The sequence below is a fragment of the Lepidothrix coronata genome, unplaced genomic scaffold, assembly GCF_001604755.1.
Source record: "Lepidothrix coronata isolate B3197 unplaced genomic scaffold, Lepidothrix_coronata-1.0 Scaffold46, whole genome shotgun sequence".
Classification (NCBI taxonomy): Eukaryota; Metazoa; Chordata; class Aves; order Passeriformes; family Pipridae; genus Lepidothrix; species Lepidothrix coronata.
In genome coordinates, this window is record NW_016690226.1 from 5,350,679 (window position 1) to 5,373,396 (window position 22,718).

Here is a 22,718-nt window from a genome sequence, read left to right on the forward strand (position 1 = left end):
TTAGGGGTCAGCAACTGCAGTCAGACCAGGGGTGCTGGGGTTCTGGGGACAGGACCTGAAGCAAGTGGGGTCTCAGCATCAGCAGCTGGAGCGGCCATAGCTCTCTGGATCATCTCAAGGGGTGCCCAGAGTGTTAGCTACAGGTCAGACCTGCGTGAGGAGACCTGGCACTACTAACTGGGTCAGACGAGGGCTGTAGGCAGCCCAGGCCTGTGGTCTTAGCAACAGGAGTGCACAAGTGTATGCTCCAGCCTCTAGTCCTGGATGGGACCAGGACATGTCCTGAATGCACCTGCTGGGGCATGAAGCCCAGGGTTTCTGGGCTGGGCAGGAGGAATACCCAAGCCAGAGATGCAAGAGGCAGTGGCAGTTTGTAACATTCCTTAACTGCTTTTTCTGTGTAAATTGATTTAGAAAATTTAAGCCTGTGCTCAGTGCAACCTTTTCTTCTCACCCTAAGTCACTTTACAAGTGACTAACAGCTAGCTAGTTTGTGTTTTTTCTTTACAAACTGAGCATAACAAATTCAAATCTAAGTATTTTCTTAATACAGCATGATGCTTACCTTTGTCAAAACATGATTTCTATGGGAGGTCTAACTGTTCATCTTTATTTTGCAGTTGCAAATCAAAACCCTTAGGAGTGACAAAGAAAATTAAAATAAAAAAAAAATGGCCTGAACCATAGCAATTACAGTTATATTTCTAAGTTAGAGAAATTAGTCCAACTGTGAGCTCTTTCAAAGAGGTAATGAATTACACAGATGTCATCTTAAGACTTTGTGCATGCAGGTGGAACAGTTTATGCAAAAACACAGACTAAAGACCAAGTTATACATAATACTTACCATAAACCAAGGTACCAAATGCAGATCAATGGAAACAAAAGAAAACCTTCACAAGAGAGAATTCTGTGTGTAGGACTGGCAAAAGCAGCAACACCAGGTCAAATTGCACTGAGTAGGACATAGCTCACTCTCAGTTAAACAGACTCACCAAGGCTGCTGATCCTGTGACAGTGATTGGTTGTAACTTCTCTGGAGATCCTTGTTTCATTCCCTTCCTTTTAAAGAAACTGTTTTCTGTATGCATATGCTGATGACATCATCTATTACATAACAGTATCTTCTTTTCTTGCATTTCCTTCTCCTAGCTTAATAATTTAGTGTTGTGATGTAGTGAAGAATTCTCATACCCTGAAGGGTAAGAACACTTTGCACAACACAGGTACTGTGTATGTTAGGAGTCTCAGCTTTGCATAAATTTCATTTATAAGATGTTACTCAAATCTTTTCATGTTTTGGAAAGCATGCCCTCTTTCAGTACCATTCTGTACATCCTAATTTTTAAGGGGACCAATGACTATTTTTATAAAGTCGGATCCTTTGAGTACCTATTACTTTTAATAATGGTAAATATGGAAACAAAATCAGTTTAGAATTACAATTTCATTGATTATATTGAATTTTAAATAAATGTACAATTTATAAATAATTAATAAATATTTTCATACAATTTAAGATTTTTAAAATACTTTGTCATCATTGGATTCACTGTTTTCACTCCCCATCCCATAAAACAAAATCTTTGACCTTATTCTTTAGGTTTCAAGACAAAATGTGAAGCTGTTAACATTTGTCAGCTATCCCAACTATTAAAACTAATTCCTTATACTATACTAGTAGCTCAAAACTTACTTCTGTGAAAATACAAACATCTTGTTTACTACGACTTCTGGACTACTAGAAACACTTTCTCCACAAGTAGATGTTGGTAATTCCAGTGCTAATATTACTACTAGATTTCCTGTATCAGAATTCAGTAGTATTAACAAAACCAATGTACTCCTTCACTAAAAACAGAACTCAGACTCTTCTAGGTGTAACAAATGACAACAAATGACCCACCTCTAGTGGGTCTGGATACTGGGGATTATTTTGGAACTAATGAAAACAAAGCTTTTACCTTCTTATTTCACACTCATTGGCTTTCACTGCTTGTTTGTGAAGGTGGAACAGAAAGTTCTGTTGGTTCTGTGCTGTACAGCTGCTCCAAGTTACAAGTCTTTGGCATAACACATCAAGGCCTCTGGGCATCCCCTGGCATTAGTTCCCATGCAGCTCTCTGATTCCTTGGATATTCCACTTCCAGGATTTTTCCTCCAGCTGGTATCTTCATTTTCTGTTTGGGCTCTTCCTCTTTCCAAGACTCCTTTTTTTCAGGAGCCATTCATTTTGGCAAGAACACCAAGCCCAAAGTTTTCTGATGTGCTGAAGCACATCATCAGCCTCCTACCTGGTGGTTCTGCCTCATATGTCTTTACTAATGTATTAGCCTTTGTTTAGCTCAGGTGTTATCAAAATTTCAAAGCAACTCACACTGGTTGCAGCTAGCAAGTAGCAGGCCTAAGAGTTCAAAAGTGCCTCTGGGATGTACTATCTCAAGAAATTACGTGAAATTGTTTTTATATAGAACCTCCATTTCTGCACAGAGGTCTGATTCTCCAAATGGAAGATACTGCACAGATTAATCAAACAAGAATTCTTTATTTTAATGCTTCAAGGCAGTAAAATACAAGTATACAAAAAGAACATACAAAAGTGGCAGTGACAATACAACTTGATGCAATCCTACAGAAATTTAATCCATCAGAGTGGACTCTTCATCAATATACCTATCTGTAAAATATTGCACCATTTCATAGAGGGAGCACTCAGGAAGACTGTTTATACTCCAGGAAGGTACAACAGCCTTTAAACTCCAGAGTAAGGCACCAATTGGCAAGTATGATTCTTGTTCCGTTTATCACATTGTGTGTAAGATAAATGCAAGATAAATGTTAATGATGCACCTTTGTCAACTGGAGGAAACTCAGCCTTCATTTTCCTAGGCAGAATAATAAAAAAGCATATGCCTAGTTTTCCAGCCTCCCTTCATATCCCTTTGTGCTTCCTATTCATAATTCTATCCTAAAAAAAAATATTTTAAAAGCCATACTTACATTAGAAAAGGAGTAAGCCAGGAACTATGCCAGCTTACTACTACAAAATGAAGAAGACTGAGACTCAAATGAACAGCCTGTAGTCCATATGTAATCCAGTATCCCAGGATTTAGGCTCTACCACAAAACCAGAAAAATGCCCATCTCCCACATCACATCAAATGGGAGTAACTGCAATTGGACACAGCAAGAGACAAGTTACAGCTTGAAGAGACTGTGAAGGAAATTTTCAAAAGAAGTGGTAGATTATGCTTTCCAATGACCATGGCTGAAGAAAGAAAACTCATAATAGGGTAATAATGTGAAACTCTTCCCTTTCATTTAAAAGGAAACAAACTGCAGTGATAAATAATCTAAGTAACATACTTAGACTGTAAAGAGCTGCCTTGAATATTTTTGTTAATTAAAAAAAAACAAGCGATCCTTTTGTTCAAGGCTGTAGGGTTTCAGGGCTTCAGTTGTACAGTGCAATTTATAGACTCCTGAGAAGTTGGTGGACTGAATGCTGTCAGTCATGACACATAACTAGTATGGCAAACAAATTCCTGAAAAATAATATTTCATGCAATTGTTCATTCTTGTGACTATGGGGAACTAATCTACAATTTATAGATTTAAACCTATTTCTGGGGCAGCTTCTGCAGACTTGTCTAGGTCTCTATTTGTTTTGCTGATAATCTGGGATGTCTTGTAACTCTCTTGATAACTTCACTATAGAAAGAATGTAGAAAAATAGACTTTTAAGTGATCACAATGGGTAGGAAAGTGCTGAATACTGAGAACATAACCTTTCATTTTAAAGAGGGGGAGGATTCTCCTTTACAAGGGAGTTCTTTTTCTAATATACACAGTAGTAAACTGTCCTGTATGAAGAACCACACAGAAAGCATTTAAAATTTTTAAAATACAAGCATAAGATAAGTAGCATTTTATGACTAATTTTCATTTCAGAAAGGCTTAACTTTTTTTAAAGTTGTACTAATAGTCCATTTTCACTTTCACTTTGTTTATAAATGTCCTCACATCTCCTTCCAAAGGATGTTCCCATGTCTTCCAAATTCTAGGGCTGATCCTCTTTCCATCAATTTCTATATGTACAAAGCAAATCAGGATATTAGAATTTTAAACCCTGAACTGAATCAGATTACAGAGAGAGTTGCCAGAATATTTTAGAAAAACACATCAAGCAAGAATTGGACTGGCCAGATGAAGAAGCATTCCTTGCTTGCACATCTGATGTCAGAGTCAATAAGAATAAAAACGCAGACTTCCATTGTCAAAGTTCAGGTTTGGCAGTATCCCTCTTCAAATACAGAAGGTTATTTTCCTGGTAGATAGCCAGGAAACAGGTAAAGATCCCGACAGAGTGTGCTAGAATATTCTGACATTTCCTTGCAGCGGTGAAATTCTGTGTCTGGGGCATAAGCCTCTCGTTGCTTGATTTGCCTATTCACCTAGATGTGATATTAAAAAAAATAAAAAAAAAATAAAATGACTGGAAGGATTAAGATGGAAGAAAAATGTCATTGTTTTCTGTACTCATAGATTATTCTGTTTAACATATTAAGTAGTCCTCTTTATATTGCCTCTCTAAACTGTAAGAAGGAGAAAGAACTAGGGTGCAGTTCCACAGCAGCTCAAGTTGCCATGATCACACTGCTTTCTTCACTCCTTCTTCTCCGATTTTCTCAATCTTTACCCTATGTGAGTACTAGAGCTTTTACAGCTATGTGGTGTGCCTGTTCAGGGAATGAATTCACCTGAAAAAGAAAGTTATTTCTATAGAAGAAAAGTAATTCCTGGCAAGAAAGATTAATTCTTCTTGCAAGTTCATCATGTGACCACACAAGTGAAACAAAAGCAGTGCAAGAAACAGTATTTTTACTTTGGTTAAATTGCTATGGAACTGCATATAAATAAATAAATATGAACTGGGAAAGAAATAGTAATTTTGCTACAAACAAGGCAAGAAAAACTGCTTTAACAGTTGACTAATCCTACCATTTTGAAGCAATGAAAGGCTCTTCAAAAACCAGGTAAAAGTGGGAGGGTGAATACACTCCTGCTTACCTTCACCAACATGTCAGCCACGTGAGTGTCTCGGGAGTCCTCTGCAAACACAGAGGTGAGAGCTTCGATATACCAGGACCCATGCTTGGTGTTTCGAATGGCCACAGTGCCTGAAAGGAAAGTGTCTATGATGAAGTTTTTGGGGAACACAGACACATAAAACCTCTTTATGCACAAACAATTAGGGCCTCTACCCAGTACCTTTCAGACAAGCATATCCACAGATCATATCCGAGCACGTAGGCAGACGCAGCTTGAGACTTTCTTCCTTGTTTGCGTCACTTTCCTCACAGCCTGAGGAATCTGACCGTTCTTTCCCATCTCTTTGATCCACTCCCTGGTCGAACTTATCTGTGGTGGCAGTAAACAAGGAGGGGCGGGGGAGGGAGAAGAAATTATCCAGAATTACTGGGTGTAGTTTTCCTGTACTTCCTTACTTTTGGGCTCTGGTCAGCAATGCCACAACCGCTGCCAAGCAGAAAGCTTGAACTTTAAGCTTCTTCAGCTGTTTTAAAAACTCATCTGAAAGTCCTTCTGCACACACTAATGCAGATAACAACAACTGCTCAGTTTAACCTGACTTGGTCTGCATGCTGATGTCTGCTCCTCCCTCTTCCTATGCAGATCATGGGATAACCATGAAAGTAGAGAAGTTTCTGACAGTTCTCCACCATGCATGGAAGGATTTGATGCCCTAGCCATAAAGTTTTGATTTTCCACTTGTACCTACCTTAAAAATATCCAAAAATGTCTAGTGCAGTTTGCAGTGCTAAAGACCTATTTACTGCAGAACTCAAACAAAAGCTATAATTTTAGTTGCTCAGGTTGACCTCCAAGACATATAGAACATATGGACCAAGTATCTCACCTAGTTCTAAAACCTGACTACCATACTGCTTGTATTAATCAAAAGCATAAATTGTGCAGCAGTAAAATGCAAAATAATCTGAGCCCAAATATGAGAACTCCAGTACATGGAGATTAGTTTAAAATCTTGAGAGAGTATTTGATGTCTTTTCTAAGATTTATTAGTATGTACTATAAAAGTATAAATATTCTCAATTGTTTTTTTTACATGATGCAGAGTTTCCATTATAATCTAGATTAATTGCTTAGTGGTGATAACTTTGATAGTTCAGATATGTTGTAACAAAATTAAAGCTACATTTTTATATAATTTTGCCTTCTCCTCCCCTTTACTTTTAAGATGAGAATCTATTATTCTACTTTCTTCCTAACAGCATGGGTCAGACTAGTCTTAGGAGATCAAAGTGTCCACTTCAAAGGCCTTCCTGTTATGATAGTTCTTAGTTTTTGATGCCAGCTCAAGCCTTAGAAGTACATTTGGACTTCTAACCCTTTTACAGGCAGTGGCACCAGTGGCATCTCATAATTACGCACAGGAAATGGTCAGTTCATAAGTCAGCAACATTGTTCTTTTCCTCTAAAGTGAAAGCAGCAGTGGGAGGGCTGTGATTGTCTGACAGGTTAGATACAGCCTAGAATAATGCTCCATAGCTCAAATGACTTTCATCAAGTTTCTTCCTCATCTCTTTAAGGCAGTAGTGCAAATTTTTCCATTTTTAACCACACTTTTTTCATGTCTTTTATCACAGTTTTCCAAATCCCTTCAGTTCTCTACCTTCTTAAAAATTCAGTGTACTGTTCATGGTGTTTGTTATTTCAGATAAGACTCAGGTAATTTTACAGTCAAGCTATATTATTCACACTGCCATCATCACATTATGTAAAAAGTCAAAACTTTTTTATTAAAGCTTCAGAATTACACATCTTCCTTGTGCATTTGTCTTCAAACACCACTCAAGTCAACTTACCAACATGCCTAAAACCTGTAAAACACTAACCCTCTGCACACTTAACCTCTAATTTATATCAGCAATAACAGCCACACAGATTGATCTAGTCTGTTCACATTTTACTGAAGCTGCCAGATAAGTATTTTGCCAACTGATTTAAATAACTGCTAACTACCCATTTGTCATTGCTTAGCACAGTTCTTTACTCTTCTGGATCAACTACTACACTAAACACAGATATAAAGCAGCTTCAGAGTTACATTATGTCATACTGAAACTTTTCCCATTGTTTTCTGTAGCCACTGTTTTTTGATCCATGACTGCAGGTGGACTACTTCAGCTCTTTAGTAGACTCCTGCCAAAGGCTCTTTGGAAATTAACACTTTACTGAATTTTCTTTAGCTACATTTTTTAATGTGCCATTAATAGAACATAGAGCAGGCTTACTACATAACATTAGGGAAGAAGAATAACCTGTGTATTTCTCATTTTGTTTCAAATAGCTCCAGCTAACTTGCACGGCATTGATAGATTTACTACTATTCTAAAGTTTCCATACTATTTATACAGTCTTTTAAATGCTGTTTTTGAAAAAAATTGTATTGCCTAGTCTAACCTTTGAATGCTAACATGAAAGGGTACACATTTTTGTTGACAATTAATTACTTTGTAACTGGCTTTCCCCTCCAACTATTAATCAAGGTTTAAAAGAGGTTAGAAAGGGCAGGGTTTTGCTTTTTTTTTTTTTTTTAAATCGAGGAAAGCGTTTTCCCTTTCAGTTGTTCAAGTCTCAGTCCTTTGTCTTTCAGAGTATCCCAGTTCTAAAGTTTTGTGCATAGCAAACTTTACTACTCTTTCTTAACTGCAACTTTTTGGGGAATAAAAAGGCCAAGCTTGATTTGTTAGTCTTAACAGACTTGTTAGGGTAACATTACAGTCAAATAAACCTAATTACCAATTATTTCATTGCATTTATTTCCACACTGAGTCTGAGCATTCACATTTGCTCAAGAGTATCTAAACGTTCAATAACATAAGGAAAGCAATCACGTTCATTACATGTTGTAAACATGCATGTTACAATATTTCCAAATACTTAGAGGGATTGGAATGTTTCTGATTGCCAAAATACTTAACGCAGACTTTAGGTTTTTCCCTGCATTGGGATTAAACAAGGTTAGATAACAGGTTAATGAACTATCCTCTTGGCTAGAGGACAAACTATAAAGCTTGATAAAAATAAAAAGAAAAGGACAGTTGCAAGGAACAAGGGAAAAGCAGGGGAAAGAGCATATACACTAGAATCTCTATCACAAGGGGAAAAAACAAAACCGTAAGACAGAACTTCACTTTGGAGTATCTGCAATTTCACAGCGATCTCAGAAAGTCCAAACACTTGATGGAAAAATTCAGTCATTAGCAGATCTAAAAGGTGGTTAGTTACAGATATGTGTTTAGTTACAAAAAGAAGGAAAAGGAATAGCAGAATTAAAAAAAAAGACAAAAACCACAAAGCATAGAAAAAGAACAGGTGTATGAGAATCAAGGAAAGAGTTCTGTACATTAGCACTTAAGAATTCTCTAACAGTATGAGGAATAGGGTAGAAAGAATGGCCATTTTGAGGTTGAAAACAGGCTAGGGTAAAGTAAAAAAAAAGACACACCCCCAAAAATACTTGGAACCAACTTTGACAGCTCAAGAGACAACCACAAGAGACGCAACACATGGAGGATGAAGAGAAAGACACGATCTCAGACAAGACTCCAGTGCCAGTGTACCTCTCCATGCTGTGCTGCAATTTGTGCACCGTATGCCCCACTCCCCTTAATGCAGGCACAGTACGAGAAAGCCTCAATGTATGAGTGGGGTATGACAGAGCTTTATGTCACTAAGGTGCTCTGAGGTCTGCAAGTCAATGCACACACCTCATGCAGAGCAAAAGACACTTACAGAGCAACAGATGCAGTGGCAGCAGCAGGGCAGAGGGAGGTGAATATGGGTCCCACTTACACCTGAGAGAAGCAAACAGGAGAGATGACAGCAAGTTGAATGTGAGAGTGTGCATGTGTGCAAAACGAGCCTTAATGGCATGCCAGGTACTTTTAGCATTTGGGCACTCACCTCCCCGGCAGGCCTGAATAAAGAACATTTTAGGTTTATTCTGGAGATTTGGACAGTTTGCGTTATCAAAGAGCCGGAAAACCTCCTGCAACTGAGAGAAGAAAGAATATAAATATTCTTCACTGTAGCCTTCTATAAGCCAAACCCAGCCTCACCTTGCTTCCCTGTATTTTGGTTATTACCTCATCAGTCTTGGTATTTTCTCCTTTATCTCCAAACTCAGCATGTGGCAAACACATCCCTTCCCCACCCTTTACCCCAGCTACTGCTAGTTTGAGTTCTTGCACTCTACCTAGTACTTGCACAGAAAGAGAGAACGAAATAATTTCCCCCTACTCGCCAGTCTTTATCTTCCAGACCACTCACAGACTCCTGCCCTTTTCTTCCCACAAGCCCTTATTTTTTCCATTTAAAAAAAATGTGAATCCTCAGTCTCCCATCACTTCATTTTTTTTAAAACTTTTCCTCCCTCTTTCTTGGTACTTTTCCTAGAGACAACCTACAACACCACATCGGGATACAGCAATATACCTGTAGTAGCTTGCCATCACTACCATAAACCGCACCCTCCACACCATGGGAAAGCAAAGCTACAATGCAGGAATCCACGTACTGATGATCTGGCAGCTTGGAGAATCTCTCCAATGCATTCTGCATCTCCTAGAACAGAAAAAAAAAACCTGTTTAATCCTTTCCAGACTTGCACAGGGAATGCAAGTCAACATTCACGGAAAAACATAACCGGTCCTTCCTCTTACAAAAAAAAAAAAACCAAACAAAAACAAAACCAAAAAACACATACATAGAACAAGTTTATAGTAAAAAGATGTGTTTTATTTAAAAAAAAACACCCAAACCCAGCAAAATGTTCTTGTTCTTTTATGTAATATTCAGTTCTAAGTATGACATTGTGAAGTAAGAATCACTTGGCCGACAGGGGGACGCAGCAAGTACCTGAGTTGGTACATGTGGATTCAACACAGAAGAAACTAACTGGTATTTTACAAAGGTTTTACACTGACACTTGAGTCTGACTGGTATATTGGAGCAACTTAACAGATATATACTCTGGGACTTCAGGCATTCAAACACTAGTGGTCAATAAATAATTTAAACTGAAAAACTTTACAAACTCTGACAACATGGCAAGTGCAAAAGTATTATTATAATGTTGTAAAAGCTGCTTTCTTGAGTAAAACACTCTTTAACAGGTTTTGTACCACCTGGGTTCACAGGGATTTAAAAGAAATAAGAACAAATGAAGCTGGAAAAGGCAGCAGTTGCATTCCCAGGGATAGTGGCTTGATTAAGTTAGTCATGGAACACTACTAACTTTCCTAAGTGAAACACAGCCTCTTCTTTAGCAAAGCAAAGATGGAAAAAGTGGAACTTAACTGCACAGATACTGGAAGACTGATAAATAGGACGACAATTGACTTCATCAATGAAAGGACATGAAAACATCACACTTGCAAATACTACATCAAGTATTCGCAAAGTTTAATTTTTAGGGCAGCAGAACACTGTAAAAGTCTATCTAAAGTGTACACTTTATTCATTTGTGTTTTTAAAACACATGCAAGGTGTGGTCTAGAAATTCTTGCACCTTGTACTAGAGTCAGACTGCAGTAGTACCTCTCATGGTCCTTTGTAATACTGCTTTGCATCGTAAGAGCTCTGCCTTCCAAGCTTCCTCATATTGATCAGTATGTGAGCAGACATTATCCCATTTAGCCTTATTTTCTATTCATAAGTGATAATTCACACCTTCCTGTTCAAAGCTTAGTTACACACCAAAGGGAACATCTTACGATGATTATGTAACAGTTACAAACTCTCATTCATACCAGTTGTGAAGTACTGGGATCCACCTCCTTACCTGTGCAGTTCGATTCGGAAGAACAGTCACTCGATACCCAAGGTGCTTGAAAAGCATCTCCAGGGAAGCACAGTCCACGTCTCCCCCTTTGCGATACTCCAAGTCCTTCTCACAGCTGAAGCTGACATTGCTGAGAATAAGTGCTAAGCCTCGGGGCTCTGATACCACCTTGTATGCCTGAGAAGAAGATTTAAAACAGATAAATTTAAACTACACGAAGAAATAACAGTGTGTTAGAGTAGAACAGCAACCCCTACATACCAACTTGATATCATATTCCTGTATTTGCAAGCTTCCACAACTGATAAGCCTATGATACTATTATTGTTGGATTGGCTTATTTCTCATTTTAAAAGAAACACAGTTTATTCATTTCAAACTGCAAATTAGCTCTTGTTAACTTTTTTCCCCTTTCCTCACCCTCACCCCTGCAGGGTCCCCCATATTTCCGCCATCCCCATCAATGGTACTAGAAGAACACTTTATAACATTTAGCTAGTATTTCTTAATTGCTGTTGGGAGCAGACAGAGATGTAAAATAGCATGTGAGTGCAATTGTAACAGCAAGAGACTGTCAGGCATTGATCTTGAAAATTATGTGACGGGCAAAAAAGCTTAACAGGAAAAGAACTAATTTAAGAGGAGTATCTTCAAACTAACTTCCCCCTTTGTCCCTACCAATCTAACAACAACAAATCAATAGTAATTCAGTTACTAGTACTCCTGTAAATTGGAAGTAAAATTTAATACCAAAGGAGAATATCAAATAAGGTGTATCCAGGCATAGATGTAAAAGGAGTCAGTCAAGTTCACACTGGCACTGCTTATTAATCAGGTCACCTCAATAGACAGTTTCAAAAAAACCCCAAAAAACCCACGACCAAACAACCAAACAAAAACAAACACGCAAAGAAAAAAAACCTCTGTTTTGCTATACAAAGAGCCTCTGACAGAAGTGTTGTTAGCACATTGTGTAACCCTAATGAAGCATTTGCCCCATTAGACAAAATAATTTTATTCCTTAAGCCCATCCCACCACAACCCATGCTTTACAAACAGAATAAACAAAAAGTGATTAGACTACCTACATAACTTCAAACACTGCAGCAGAAGATTAGAAATTCAGGATGTTCTACCTAGTACTACCCAGCACAGAATCCTGACCTGGTTCTTAAGCCTAAGGACTCTTTCAGGTAGAGCTGGCAATTGAAACAGCCAAGTCTGTGATTACTAATTGAAATGACCTTATGGTCATTTACAGGATGTGTCATCATACAGAAGATGTGGACACAGTCAGATAAATTTGAGGCAATAATACTGACAGCTTACACAGAGCAACAGAACAAAAGGCATTTCACCAAGCTCTTCATGAACAAAAAATAGAGGCAGAAATTTGTATAGAGTTACAGAACTTCAATTTCTTGACACTTGTAAATGAGAATTACATCAAATGGATCACAACTGGTAACACTTTTCAGTTACACAAATAGCACAGCACTGATCTGCATCCCAGTGAAGCGTTTCAACTCAAAAATTTTAAGTAGCAGGTGTTCAGGTGATAGACCAAACACCTCACAACTTTCACATCTTAAGAATTTCTCTGTTAATGACTTACCGAGTGCTGATGATCACGATAAAATTCAGGAGTGCAATATTTCACTGCAGGAATTGAGTGACCATCTCCATTATCCAAGGAAACTTCCATTGGTCCTGTGTAAGGCAAACATATCAATAATAATAAATTTCAACCACAAAGTCTCTGCATTAAGGAAGTAACTTGCAAATTCTGAACTATATTCTCTTAGGCATATTTCTGTATTATACTATTCTCACCCCTAAAAATTTTGTTTGATCAGGGACTACAGACACAAAATGAAACACAGCAGGAAAAACATACTGTAAGGGTATTTTTTTTTTATTATTTTAATTGGTGACTTGTTTTTTGGCTTGTATGTGGGCTACACTTATCTAAGGCCTAGTGAATTTGGGTCTACAGAATGAAAACACCATTCTCATCTAAAATTAGAGCCTTGTGCTGTCATTTTGCACAGTATGTTATTCCTTTCACAGTTTGGCTGACAAAATGTTGCTAGAAAAATTCAAACAAAATACTGTTTTTCCTTTCATAAAAGGCTTCCCATGCTGAACACATGCATAAGTGATCAAATGAGAAGTTTCCAACTTTCACAAAGTGCAATGCCCTTTTTTTTTTTTATCTGCTGCAACACTTCTCTCTGGATAACAGCAGATGACGGGAATGATAATCAGCTATTTGCCATTTGCAGGCAAACACTCCTCTGTACTGAAGAAACTGAGCTAATGACATTCACGATCTCCTTTGAAATTCTTTTTCAGCCTTTTGAGGCATGGTTCTCCTGGATGGAGGAATATATGCTCTAAAAAAATCAAAACAATCAAACCCTAAAACCGTTGCACATAAATAAAAAAAAAACAAAAACCACAACTCAAAAAAGTCTCCAAAAAATAGTTAGGGAAAATGAATACTCCAGACGTTATCACAAGCAACATAAATACTAGCAAGGAGATTCATTCCAACAACTATTTATTAGAACAGTTCCCTGGTCTAAGTCACAAATGCATGTTAAAAAAAAGCTGATTTGCTGCATTTGACAGAAGCTACAGAAAACCAAGTTGCACTCATGTAACACACATAAGGCCTTATACTTTGACTGCTTTTTCCAAGTAATAAGTTAAAGTTAAGGCATACTGCCCAAAAATCAGTATCTTGTCACAGCTCTAGTTCAGTGAAACTCTATTACAAATCTTAAACAAAGAAGGAAATTTTTGAAAAATCTAAAATTTTACTGACGTGTACTGTTTTAAGCAACAAAATTTCCTGTAGGAGTAAATGAAGCTGACTAGAAACTAATTTGGTTCTCTCTTCCAGTATACTATTTCACTTCCATTTTCTAGCCTAAATCACTCTCTTTATCTGCCAAGGTTGTATTCCTGAGATGAGCAAAGTGGTGGCAAGCTTATTTCTAGAATTGAATTAAGAGACTATTAAGAAATTAGAAGCAGCCAAATAGATATCAAATCAAGTACCCACAAAGTCACACGCAACTCACCAATCCAGCGTGGTCTCTTTGAATTACAGGACTCACTGACAGGGAATGGAAGATCTGATCCATGACAGTGCTCAAGCTACAAGACATCCAACAAATATATAAAAAGGTAGCATAAAACACCTATTGTTTTCATCTATGGTACAAGCCTTACATTATCATGGAAAAAAGATACATGCATTTACCTACACATAAAAATGACTTGAAAATAATATTACGGTTCACATCCAAACAAAATATCATGACAAGGTACCAGCATTTTCTCTCAATATAAAACTCCTTCCTTTCTTTGCTCATCTCTACTTCTATCCAAATTCTCAGTTTGGAAACCTTACACTGAGGTCATCATATTCTCCTTGTTTTGGCCAAAAATTTGTCCAGTGATTCCTATATTTTTGTCTGCTGTCAAGATTTCATTGTTTGAATAGTAAAGGAAAATTGAAAACAAAAAAACCCAGAAGAGCGTAATCTAAAAAATCCTATATTTTAATAAGGGAACATCTCTGTTCAAAAGTATCTTGTCTCCATTCCTTTGTAGAATATATGCTTAATGAGAGTTTCCATCCTTGCCAATGCACTAAGAATATGGAATCTGCAAAATTCTTCCTTTAGTTCAATGCTAACAACTACAGATAGTGAAAAAGTGAAAATAAAAACACCAAAAGAAAGAAATAAAAGTATCTCTTTCCTCAATAGACAAGACTAGCTTTCAGTAGCTTCCTACTCAGAGAACCACTGAATGTTAAATCAAAAAAATTTGGAGAAAATATTTTCTTTGCAGTTTTTGGATTAATGATGACATCCATTAACAACATGCTGGATGCAAGAACACCCAGGAACACTGTACAGTTCAGAAAGAGATGTTCAAAGCCCTGCACCTGGGGAGGAGCCATCCCATGCATCAATATATGTTGGGGACCATCCAACTGGGAAGCAGCTTGGCAGTAAAGGACATTTCAAACAGGAACCAGTAATGTACGCTTGGCACAAAGACAAATAGTACCCTGGGCTGCATTAGGAGGAATGTTGCCAGCAGCACAGATGAAGGGAGGTGATCCTTCCCCTCTGCTCAGCCCTGGCAAGCCTGTATCTGGAGTGCTGTGTCCACTTCTGGGCTCCTCTATACAAGAGACACGGACATACTGGAGAGAGGCCAACAACAGGCCACAAACATGAAGGGACTGGAGCACCTCACATATGGGGAGAGGCTGAGGGAGCTGGGACTGCTCAGCTTTAAGAAAAAAAGGCTCAGAGGGAACTTATCAATGCATATGAATACCTGAAGGGAGGCTGTAAAGAGGACAAAGCCAGGCTCTTTTCAGTGGTGCCCAGTGTCAAAACCATAGGCCATGGGCACAAACTGAAACCCAGGAGGCTCCATCTGAACATCAGCAAACACTTTTCTACTCTGAGGATGCCTGAGCACTGGAGGAGGTTGCACAGAGGGGTTGCGGATTCTCCATCCTTAGGGATATTCAAAAACCAGCCAGACGTGACCCTGGAAAACCTGCTGAAGGTGATGCTGCTTGAGCAGGGGAGTCAGGCCAGGTGACCTCCAGAGGTCTCTTCCACCTTGTGATTGGTGGTAGAATGAAAATCCTCTTCTTCCCAAATTCCCTCCTCTCAGTTTTTACTAAGGCTTCTACAAGCCTCAACTTGCAAGAAAATCCCATCCTGTTTTTCGTAAACAATTGGTTTTTTTCCCCATTTGACAGAGTCCTTTGTCCCCAACCCAATCTGAAATGCAGTCCACCCGTCTTATTTTTTAAAAAACTGTTATACCCTTGCAATCTCACGGCTCAGGTCGGACACTGTCTTCAAGATCCTTGCCTCCAGATGCTGCTGTTGGGTTTCTCGTAAAGCTTCACAGAAGGCTGAGAAGGCATTAGGGCCTCTCTTGGGCAGCAAATTGAGGAATTCCACATTTCGGTCAAAGCTCCCAGACTTCGCCTAGACCCAGAGGAAAAGAAAACAAAATCCACGTTCTATGTAATACGCGACACAATTAATTTTCAATGAATTATCAGAACAACTACTTTTTAAATTTCAGATAAACATTTCACCACTATGCTTATCTATGCTAGATCCATTATTATACTCTTCCTAGCTGATTTTGTTCACACTCCTCTGTTCCTATTTGCTCAAGGATGAGAGTATACAACAATACAACAAGCCAACAATTCATACATTACCATGCACAGTAATACACCATATTCTCTCCAAACTTTTACTTCCAGTTACCATTGGAATAGTATCTATTTTTCCTCATTGAATATACAAAGAGTTCAAAACATGATTCCACTACTATCCAATGGTTTATGGTCACATGCAGATACTCAAATCCTCCAGAAAACATTAAGTAAAATACTTACTATATACAGTCAATTCCAGAATGGTACTTGGTATGTACAGACTGTAACATTTAGACCAATGAGGCAATATATTCTAGTCTAAGTGAAAAAGTAACCATCAAAAATGAAATTAATGTATTTGTTAAACATTGTCAAGAAGTTCTATTTGTTAGAACACTAACAGGGCATTTGCCAACAAAATGTATAATTTATACAATAATAACCTTCCCTGTGAAGTCTAAAAGACACCAAAAATCACATACTAAAATACTGGATATCATAAATAAGTTTTGTGTTGTGGTTTTTTTTTTTAATTATCACTTAGATCTGAGATGTCTCCTTTTGGTGGATGATTGAAAACAGTTGGTGAGAATTAAGGCTTAACAAGACAGCAATCACAGGAAAACAGTGCCTTGAGGCACATATCTTCTGCTACAGAAGACATCACATCACCTGGTTTCTTTCATAAAATTTAAAAATAGTTTAGTATACTGCAAAATCTTGTTGATCCAATGTTCATGAACCTATTGAGAATTTCAGAGCTAGATTCATTCATGACTAACAGCATTTATTTTTGTATCAATGGTGTTCCTTGACTTCAGTATTCTCCTGTCCTTTCCCTTATTTATCAAACTTCTTTCTATAAATTGGTCTTGATTTGCTACAGTAAACAAGTCACTTTCTTTCAGGCTCCTCATAAATGGCCTTGTCCCCTTGCCAGTACCTTTCCCTATTCCGGCAGAATCCTCAACTTTCAGAGCACTGTTGACTAGAGGTGCATGCACTTGTGTCTTTCCAGAAGTATGAAGGCACTTTCCCCTTTCTCCCAGTAACATTTCTCCATTAGTCCACAGAAAATAACCAGCTCCATACACTTATATCTTCCTGTAAGCTCATTGAGTTTTATTTTAACTAATAAAGTAAATTGAGAGCTTATTTCCAAAGTATATATGAATTGTTTATTTCTCTCTGGTAGGCCTGCAGCTGTTTGAGACAAGCTGAGGATCACTCATCTTCTTCACTTAATGTTTCCGTAGTCTGTGACTCTTAAGTCATAAATCATAGTTAAGAACACAAGCTGACCTTAAGAACTGGATTTTAAGTTTTATTAAAAAGTTAAGAAATTTCCATAACGTTCATATTCTGCATATGTATGTATGCATCATATTTGTATATATACCAGTCAGCTTTTGGAAGACTTCTTCCTTAATGCTTCATTAAACACCCAAAAGGCTGTACCTCTTTAACTTCCACATCAACACCACATTTAGGTTACACTAAATAATGTTCAGCAAACATTCAGAAGTAAAACTTCCCTAAGACACACTTCTTTCATTTTATTTTCCAATACATCCTTAATTTATTTCTGTACCCTCACAGATGGGTTTGATAATCTGCATAACAGGAACTGGTTGTAAAACAAATTCTGAATTTCTGTCAACATTCCATAATATTAGTCTTATTGAGCCGGAATATAAACACAAAATCTGTGAAAAGATCATAAGTATTTTACAAACATTCTAAAAAACAGTGATCCCTTCATTACTATCTAGTGATCAACACAGAGTATTTAAATTTCCAAATCTACATAGTCTCAGTCTTTGCTTACAGTATAGAGTGTTCCACTTGTTTAAAAAGCAAGAGAAAGCTCTTGCTACCTTATCTGCCATTTTGAAGGTCCATCCTAGAGCTCTGGAAGAACATCTCATGCTCTGAGAAGAAGGCATTTAAAAAGTGGATTTTGGACTTTGCCTTAAAAACAGCTGTTTCCACTATCCCACTTTATTTCCATCTTGTTTTTACTCTGTGTTCGAAATTCCCCTCTTCTGGGTCTTCACCTAGATAATTTTATTTACATCATCTTCACTACAAAGAAAACACAACTTTTTTTCCTTTACTCTTTATTCAAAGTGTATATAGTGGAAAAAAACTCACACTGTTTAATATCTTTGTGAATGACCCAATTTAAATTCATTCCTGTCAGATCCTACTATCTCCCCACATTTCAGACATCAAAGGAAGCTGCTTCTATTTATTAATTCTTCTCCAATGTACACCTTAAACTCTTTACTTACTCTTCATATTCCTTATGAGCTCTTCATCCAACCCAATCACCTCTGTCTTCTGTGGCTCTTCCAGCAACACCCTCCCCTCCCACCTTTTTCTTACTTGTGGTAAAGTTTCAGTACTGGTTTCACACTTCACACTTGAAAAAACTTCATCCTTACTTCATCTCCCTGAGCTACTTGGTTTATTTGACTTTCCTTAGACTACAAAAGATTATTTAAGTGCTCTATTTCCAGAATCATTTTCTTCTTTTGTTCATCTTAAATCAAGCTCACAGGACCAATGTCACTGCTGTGCTTTTAAGACAGTATGATTTAGAATGTAACTATTTATCCTGATCTTGATTTCCCGACTTACTGGAGGAGCAGGGGGAGATATATATATATATATATATATAACCAATTAGTTATAATATCCAGGAAAATCTATGCTTTTTTATCAGACACAGTGACAATTGGCTCCTCCTGTTTCCACTAAAGTACCTGATGATTGGCATCAGAATGCATTTTCAAGAACAGGCTACCTAGCAGTACTTCTAAGACCTTTGCTCACACTTGAGCCAGAGACTGGAAGAATATTAAAAATTCACAGACCTAGAACAGAAAAATGAAAGGGAAGACAAAGTGTTTTCCATTCAAGTGATTTTTTTTTCAGGCATCTTACTTTTTCTCTCTGGCACTGTTATGACTAGTACTATCCTGTAAATGTTCCCTTCATTTCTATCCTTCTAGTACAATGCATATTTTGCAGTACTACTGTTCCAGTTGTGAATGCTTTCTGCCCACCTCTGCCATATTTCCATTTTTGTTGCAATTTCCAGGTCCATACCCTGCAACAGTAGTTCAAGTCCCTTCGCTTTCTTGCTCAGGCTGCTATTGTTGTTTATATACATTTAAACTCCTAGTTATGTGTGTGTATTGTATTAGGCAGAATTTTTTCACTAAGCTATTACTCTTTACCTCACTTATCCATCATAACACCTTTCTCCTTACTGATAATCCATTACTGAGTATTCTTGCATCTCCTTTTACTCAAATACACCTAGAGGGGAAGATTCCCTTAGTCTTCTTCACCTCTCAGTTTAATACGTCTCAACTACAGCAGCATCTTGCCAAAAGGAGTATTATCTCTGGCATTACTCTAACTTTCAGAGGGCTTTTTTTTTTACCCTTTTCCTTCCCCTCCCCTCACTCTCCCTTCAGTGACAAACTGCAGGCCATCAAATGAACATCCCTACTAATCACCCATACTTCAGCAATGTTGCTGTTCAAGACCCGTGGGCTGCTAAGCACCACCCAGACGCTCAGTTACTCCCTCCCCAGCAGGATAGTGGGCAGAATCAAAACTGAACAAGCGAGAGAACTTGAGATAAAGATGGTTTAATAGGTAAAGCAAAAGCCACACACACAAAGCAAGACAAAGAATTCATTCACTGCTTCCTGTCAGCAGGCAGGTGTGCAGCCACCCCCAGGACAGGACTCCATCCCGTGAAAAGGTGACTTGGGAAGACAAACACTGTCACTCTCAGAGTTCACCTCTTCCTTCGTCTTCCCCCAGCTTTATATGCTGACCATGACACCAAATATTGTGGAATATCCCTTGGGTCAGTTGAGGTCAGCTGTCTCAGATACGTGCCTCACCCCCTCCACCCCCCCGCATGATTGCTGAGGTGGGGCGAGAAGAAAAGTCCTCGGCTCTGTGTAAGCGCTGCTCAGCAATGCCTAAAACACCTCTATATTATCAACACTGTTTCCAGCACAAATCCAAACACAGCCCCACACCAGGTACTATGAAGAAATGATTCCAGCCAAAACCAGTACAAGAAGGGACTTGAACTATTTCAGGTAAGACTGCCCGCATCTCCCACAGCTTGGCAGGTCCCATGAGGAATCTGTCATTATCTTTGACACTGAGCCAAAGTATGCGAAGTGATTCATGTTATCTTTGACAATGACTCAAAATTAATCTGGAAGTTATTTTGTCATTGCTATCAAGAATCTTATCAGTCTCAGGTTTACACTGTCAGCAGTGATGCCCTGAAAATAGTTCATAATCTCTTCTTATTACAGGACCATCAACTTTACTAGGGAACTAAAAACTCTCAGTTGCTTACTTGAGTTCCTGAGATGCACCTGACGTGCAACTTCAGTCATTTCCTTTCCAGTCTGCTTTCTTTGAAGACCTGTATCTCCATCCTGCATGGTGTTCAGTGCACTACCATCCCTCTGGAAGAAATCCCAAGCTATTTCCAATGATTTCTCTCCATAGTACCCTCTGCACAGGGTAAGTAACACAGGCCTACAAACACAGGCCCATTTGTCAGCTGAGAGTGGGCCTTGAATCCTGCAAGGTTCTTCACGCAGTTTACAAAAACACATATACAGCACAAATTCTTTGTGCGAAACGTGCCACAGCAAGCTGGTTGACAACGTATTCATTTACTTGCTTTCACGGTATTCTTTTGGAAACATGTACTATTTCTGCTTCTACGAGTGGAGAAAAAAAAGGCGGAAAAAGACAACAAAGGACTCCGATCCACAAAGTGCAGCCTGCTGCAACTGCACATCAGCACCCAAACAGTGAACTTTTGACAAAATACACATTGCAAAAAGCACCTCACAGTTCTTCTGCACGCTACAATCAAACCCCACATGGCTTTGCACGTTCCCTAAATGCAATCACGTTAAAATGTGCAGGTAACACACAACTGAGGTTTCTTTCATGCTGCCACTCCTAAGAACGACACCGAGCTTGGCCAGAAATAATGGCCACGGCGCAGGCGAGCCCACCCCGCGTACCTGTATCATTTCCACCATCTCCGGGGTGATGATGTCTTTCTCTACCATGTGCTCCACCAGTACATGCAACACAAGCTGCTTCGCCAGGATCACCCGGTTCTTCTTGAGCGCTTCCTGGTGACACCGCTGCATTCCGCACGCCACCAGCATCCTGGGAGAAGAGGGGAGAGCCGGGGCACACTCAGCGGCAAAGACCCACCCGCGCTCCTCCCGACTTTTCGCTCAGGAGGGATAGCACGGGCGGCAGCCTCCCGCTCACAACAGACGGAAAAGGCCCTTCCCGCCCGCCTTTTCCCGGCGGCACCCGCGATTCAAAGCGCGAGACCCGCTTTCCCGCCGTCACGTGACCTCCCAGGGAGCGGGAGCGGTTTCCCGCCGCCTCCTGCCCGCGCGCGGGCTGGGGCGCGGCCTCTCAGGGGCGGGGGGTGGAGGGGTGGAATCATGGCAGGGGGGTTGTAGTGGGGCGGCACGGTCCTGTCTGCAGAGAGTATTAACAAGGGCAGCTTTCCTTGCGAACATACCGGTTCTTGGAATTTTTTTTATTTTTTTTTTAATTTTAGAGGTTTTGTTTCCTGTGTTTTGTTACACGTGCGTTTCAGCGGAAATCAGCTGAAATCAGAAAAGATAACGCGCAGTAATTCAGAGGGAGACAGGGAGCGCACAGGGTTTGCAGAGAACATGTAAAATACAAAGGGAAGATCAAAGTGACCATCCTTCTAGCATAAGCAAATTCGCAACACTTGTCATATTATCACAGGGTCATTATGATTGGAAAAGGTCTCTGACATCATCGAGTCCAACCTTTAAACACCACCTTGTCAAACTAGACTATAGCACTGAGTGCCACATCCACAGGGACAGTGACTCCAGCACCTTCCTGGAGAGCCAGTTCCAACGCTTGACAACCTTTCTGTGAAGAAACTCCTCCTGATGGCTAACTTGAACCTCTTCTGGCACAGCTTAAGACTATGTTCTCTTGTTCTGTCGCTAGTTGCCTGAGATAATAGGACACCCCCCCACACACCTGCCTACAACCTCCTTTCAGGTAGTTGTAGAGAGTGATAAGGTCACCCCTGAAACTCCTTTTCTCCAGGCTAAACAACCTCAGCTCCCACAGCTGTTCCTCATAAGACTTACAAAAACGTCATGTAAAGCTTCAGATGGTTGCTCCTTGGTGTGCAGGAGTTCCACATGCTAAAGCTTAACACAAGTCCAAAGGCTTGAAAACCCTTACAGATGCTGAAGACAAAATCCAAGTGGTCATAACTGATGGCATTTTTGGTCTTTGTTTTGACCAATTTTTAATCTGTGGTGGTTATGTGAATTTCTTCCTCACTCCTGGCAGTTTGGTGCACACAGAGTTGCCCAGTTTAAGACTCAAAGTTTCTATGCCTATGTGGTCTACCCATATCACTTTTTAGTGAGGATTTTTCTTTTCTGTTTGCAGTTAGAGGAGGGAAATACAAGTAGTGATTGGCTTTAAAGAAATTGCATTGCCTCTATCGCAAATTTGTCTCTCACAATACTT

The 22,718-nt window shown here is 39.1% G+C and overlaps 1 protein-coding gene across 2 annotated transcripts; it reads right to left on the bottom strand.

Moving 5' to 3' along the window:
- Positions 1-2,529: 2,529 nt before the first annotated feature.
- Positions 2,530-21,484, bottom strand: CASP2 (caspase 2). 2 transcript variants are annotated; one of them, XM_017814709.1, is made up of 10 exons: positions 21,191-21,484; positions 15,757-15,924; positions 13,978-14,053; positions 12,504-12,598; positions 10,889-11,065; positions 9,541-9,669; positions 9,010-9,100; positions 5,272-5,421; positions 5,071-5,180; positions 2,530-4,454 (listed from the first exon to the last, which is right to left on the bottom strand). In XM_017814709.1, the coding sequence occupies exons 1-10, from the start codon at positions 21,338-21,340 to the stop codon at positions 4,320-4,322; spliced, it is 1,281 nt and encodes a 426-aa protein (XP_017670198.1). In that variant the 5' UTR covers positions 21,341-21,484; the 3' UTR covers positions 2,530-4,319. The 2 variants fall into 2 exon arrangements, with proteins under 2 accessions (XP_017670198.1, XP_017670199.1); XM_017814710.1 differs by lacking the exon at positions 2,530-4,454 and adding an exon at positions 8,839-8,900.
- Positions 21,485-22,718: the final 1,234 nt, after the last annotated feature.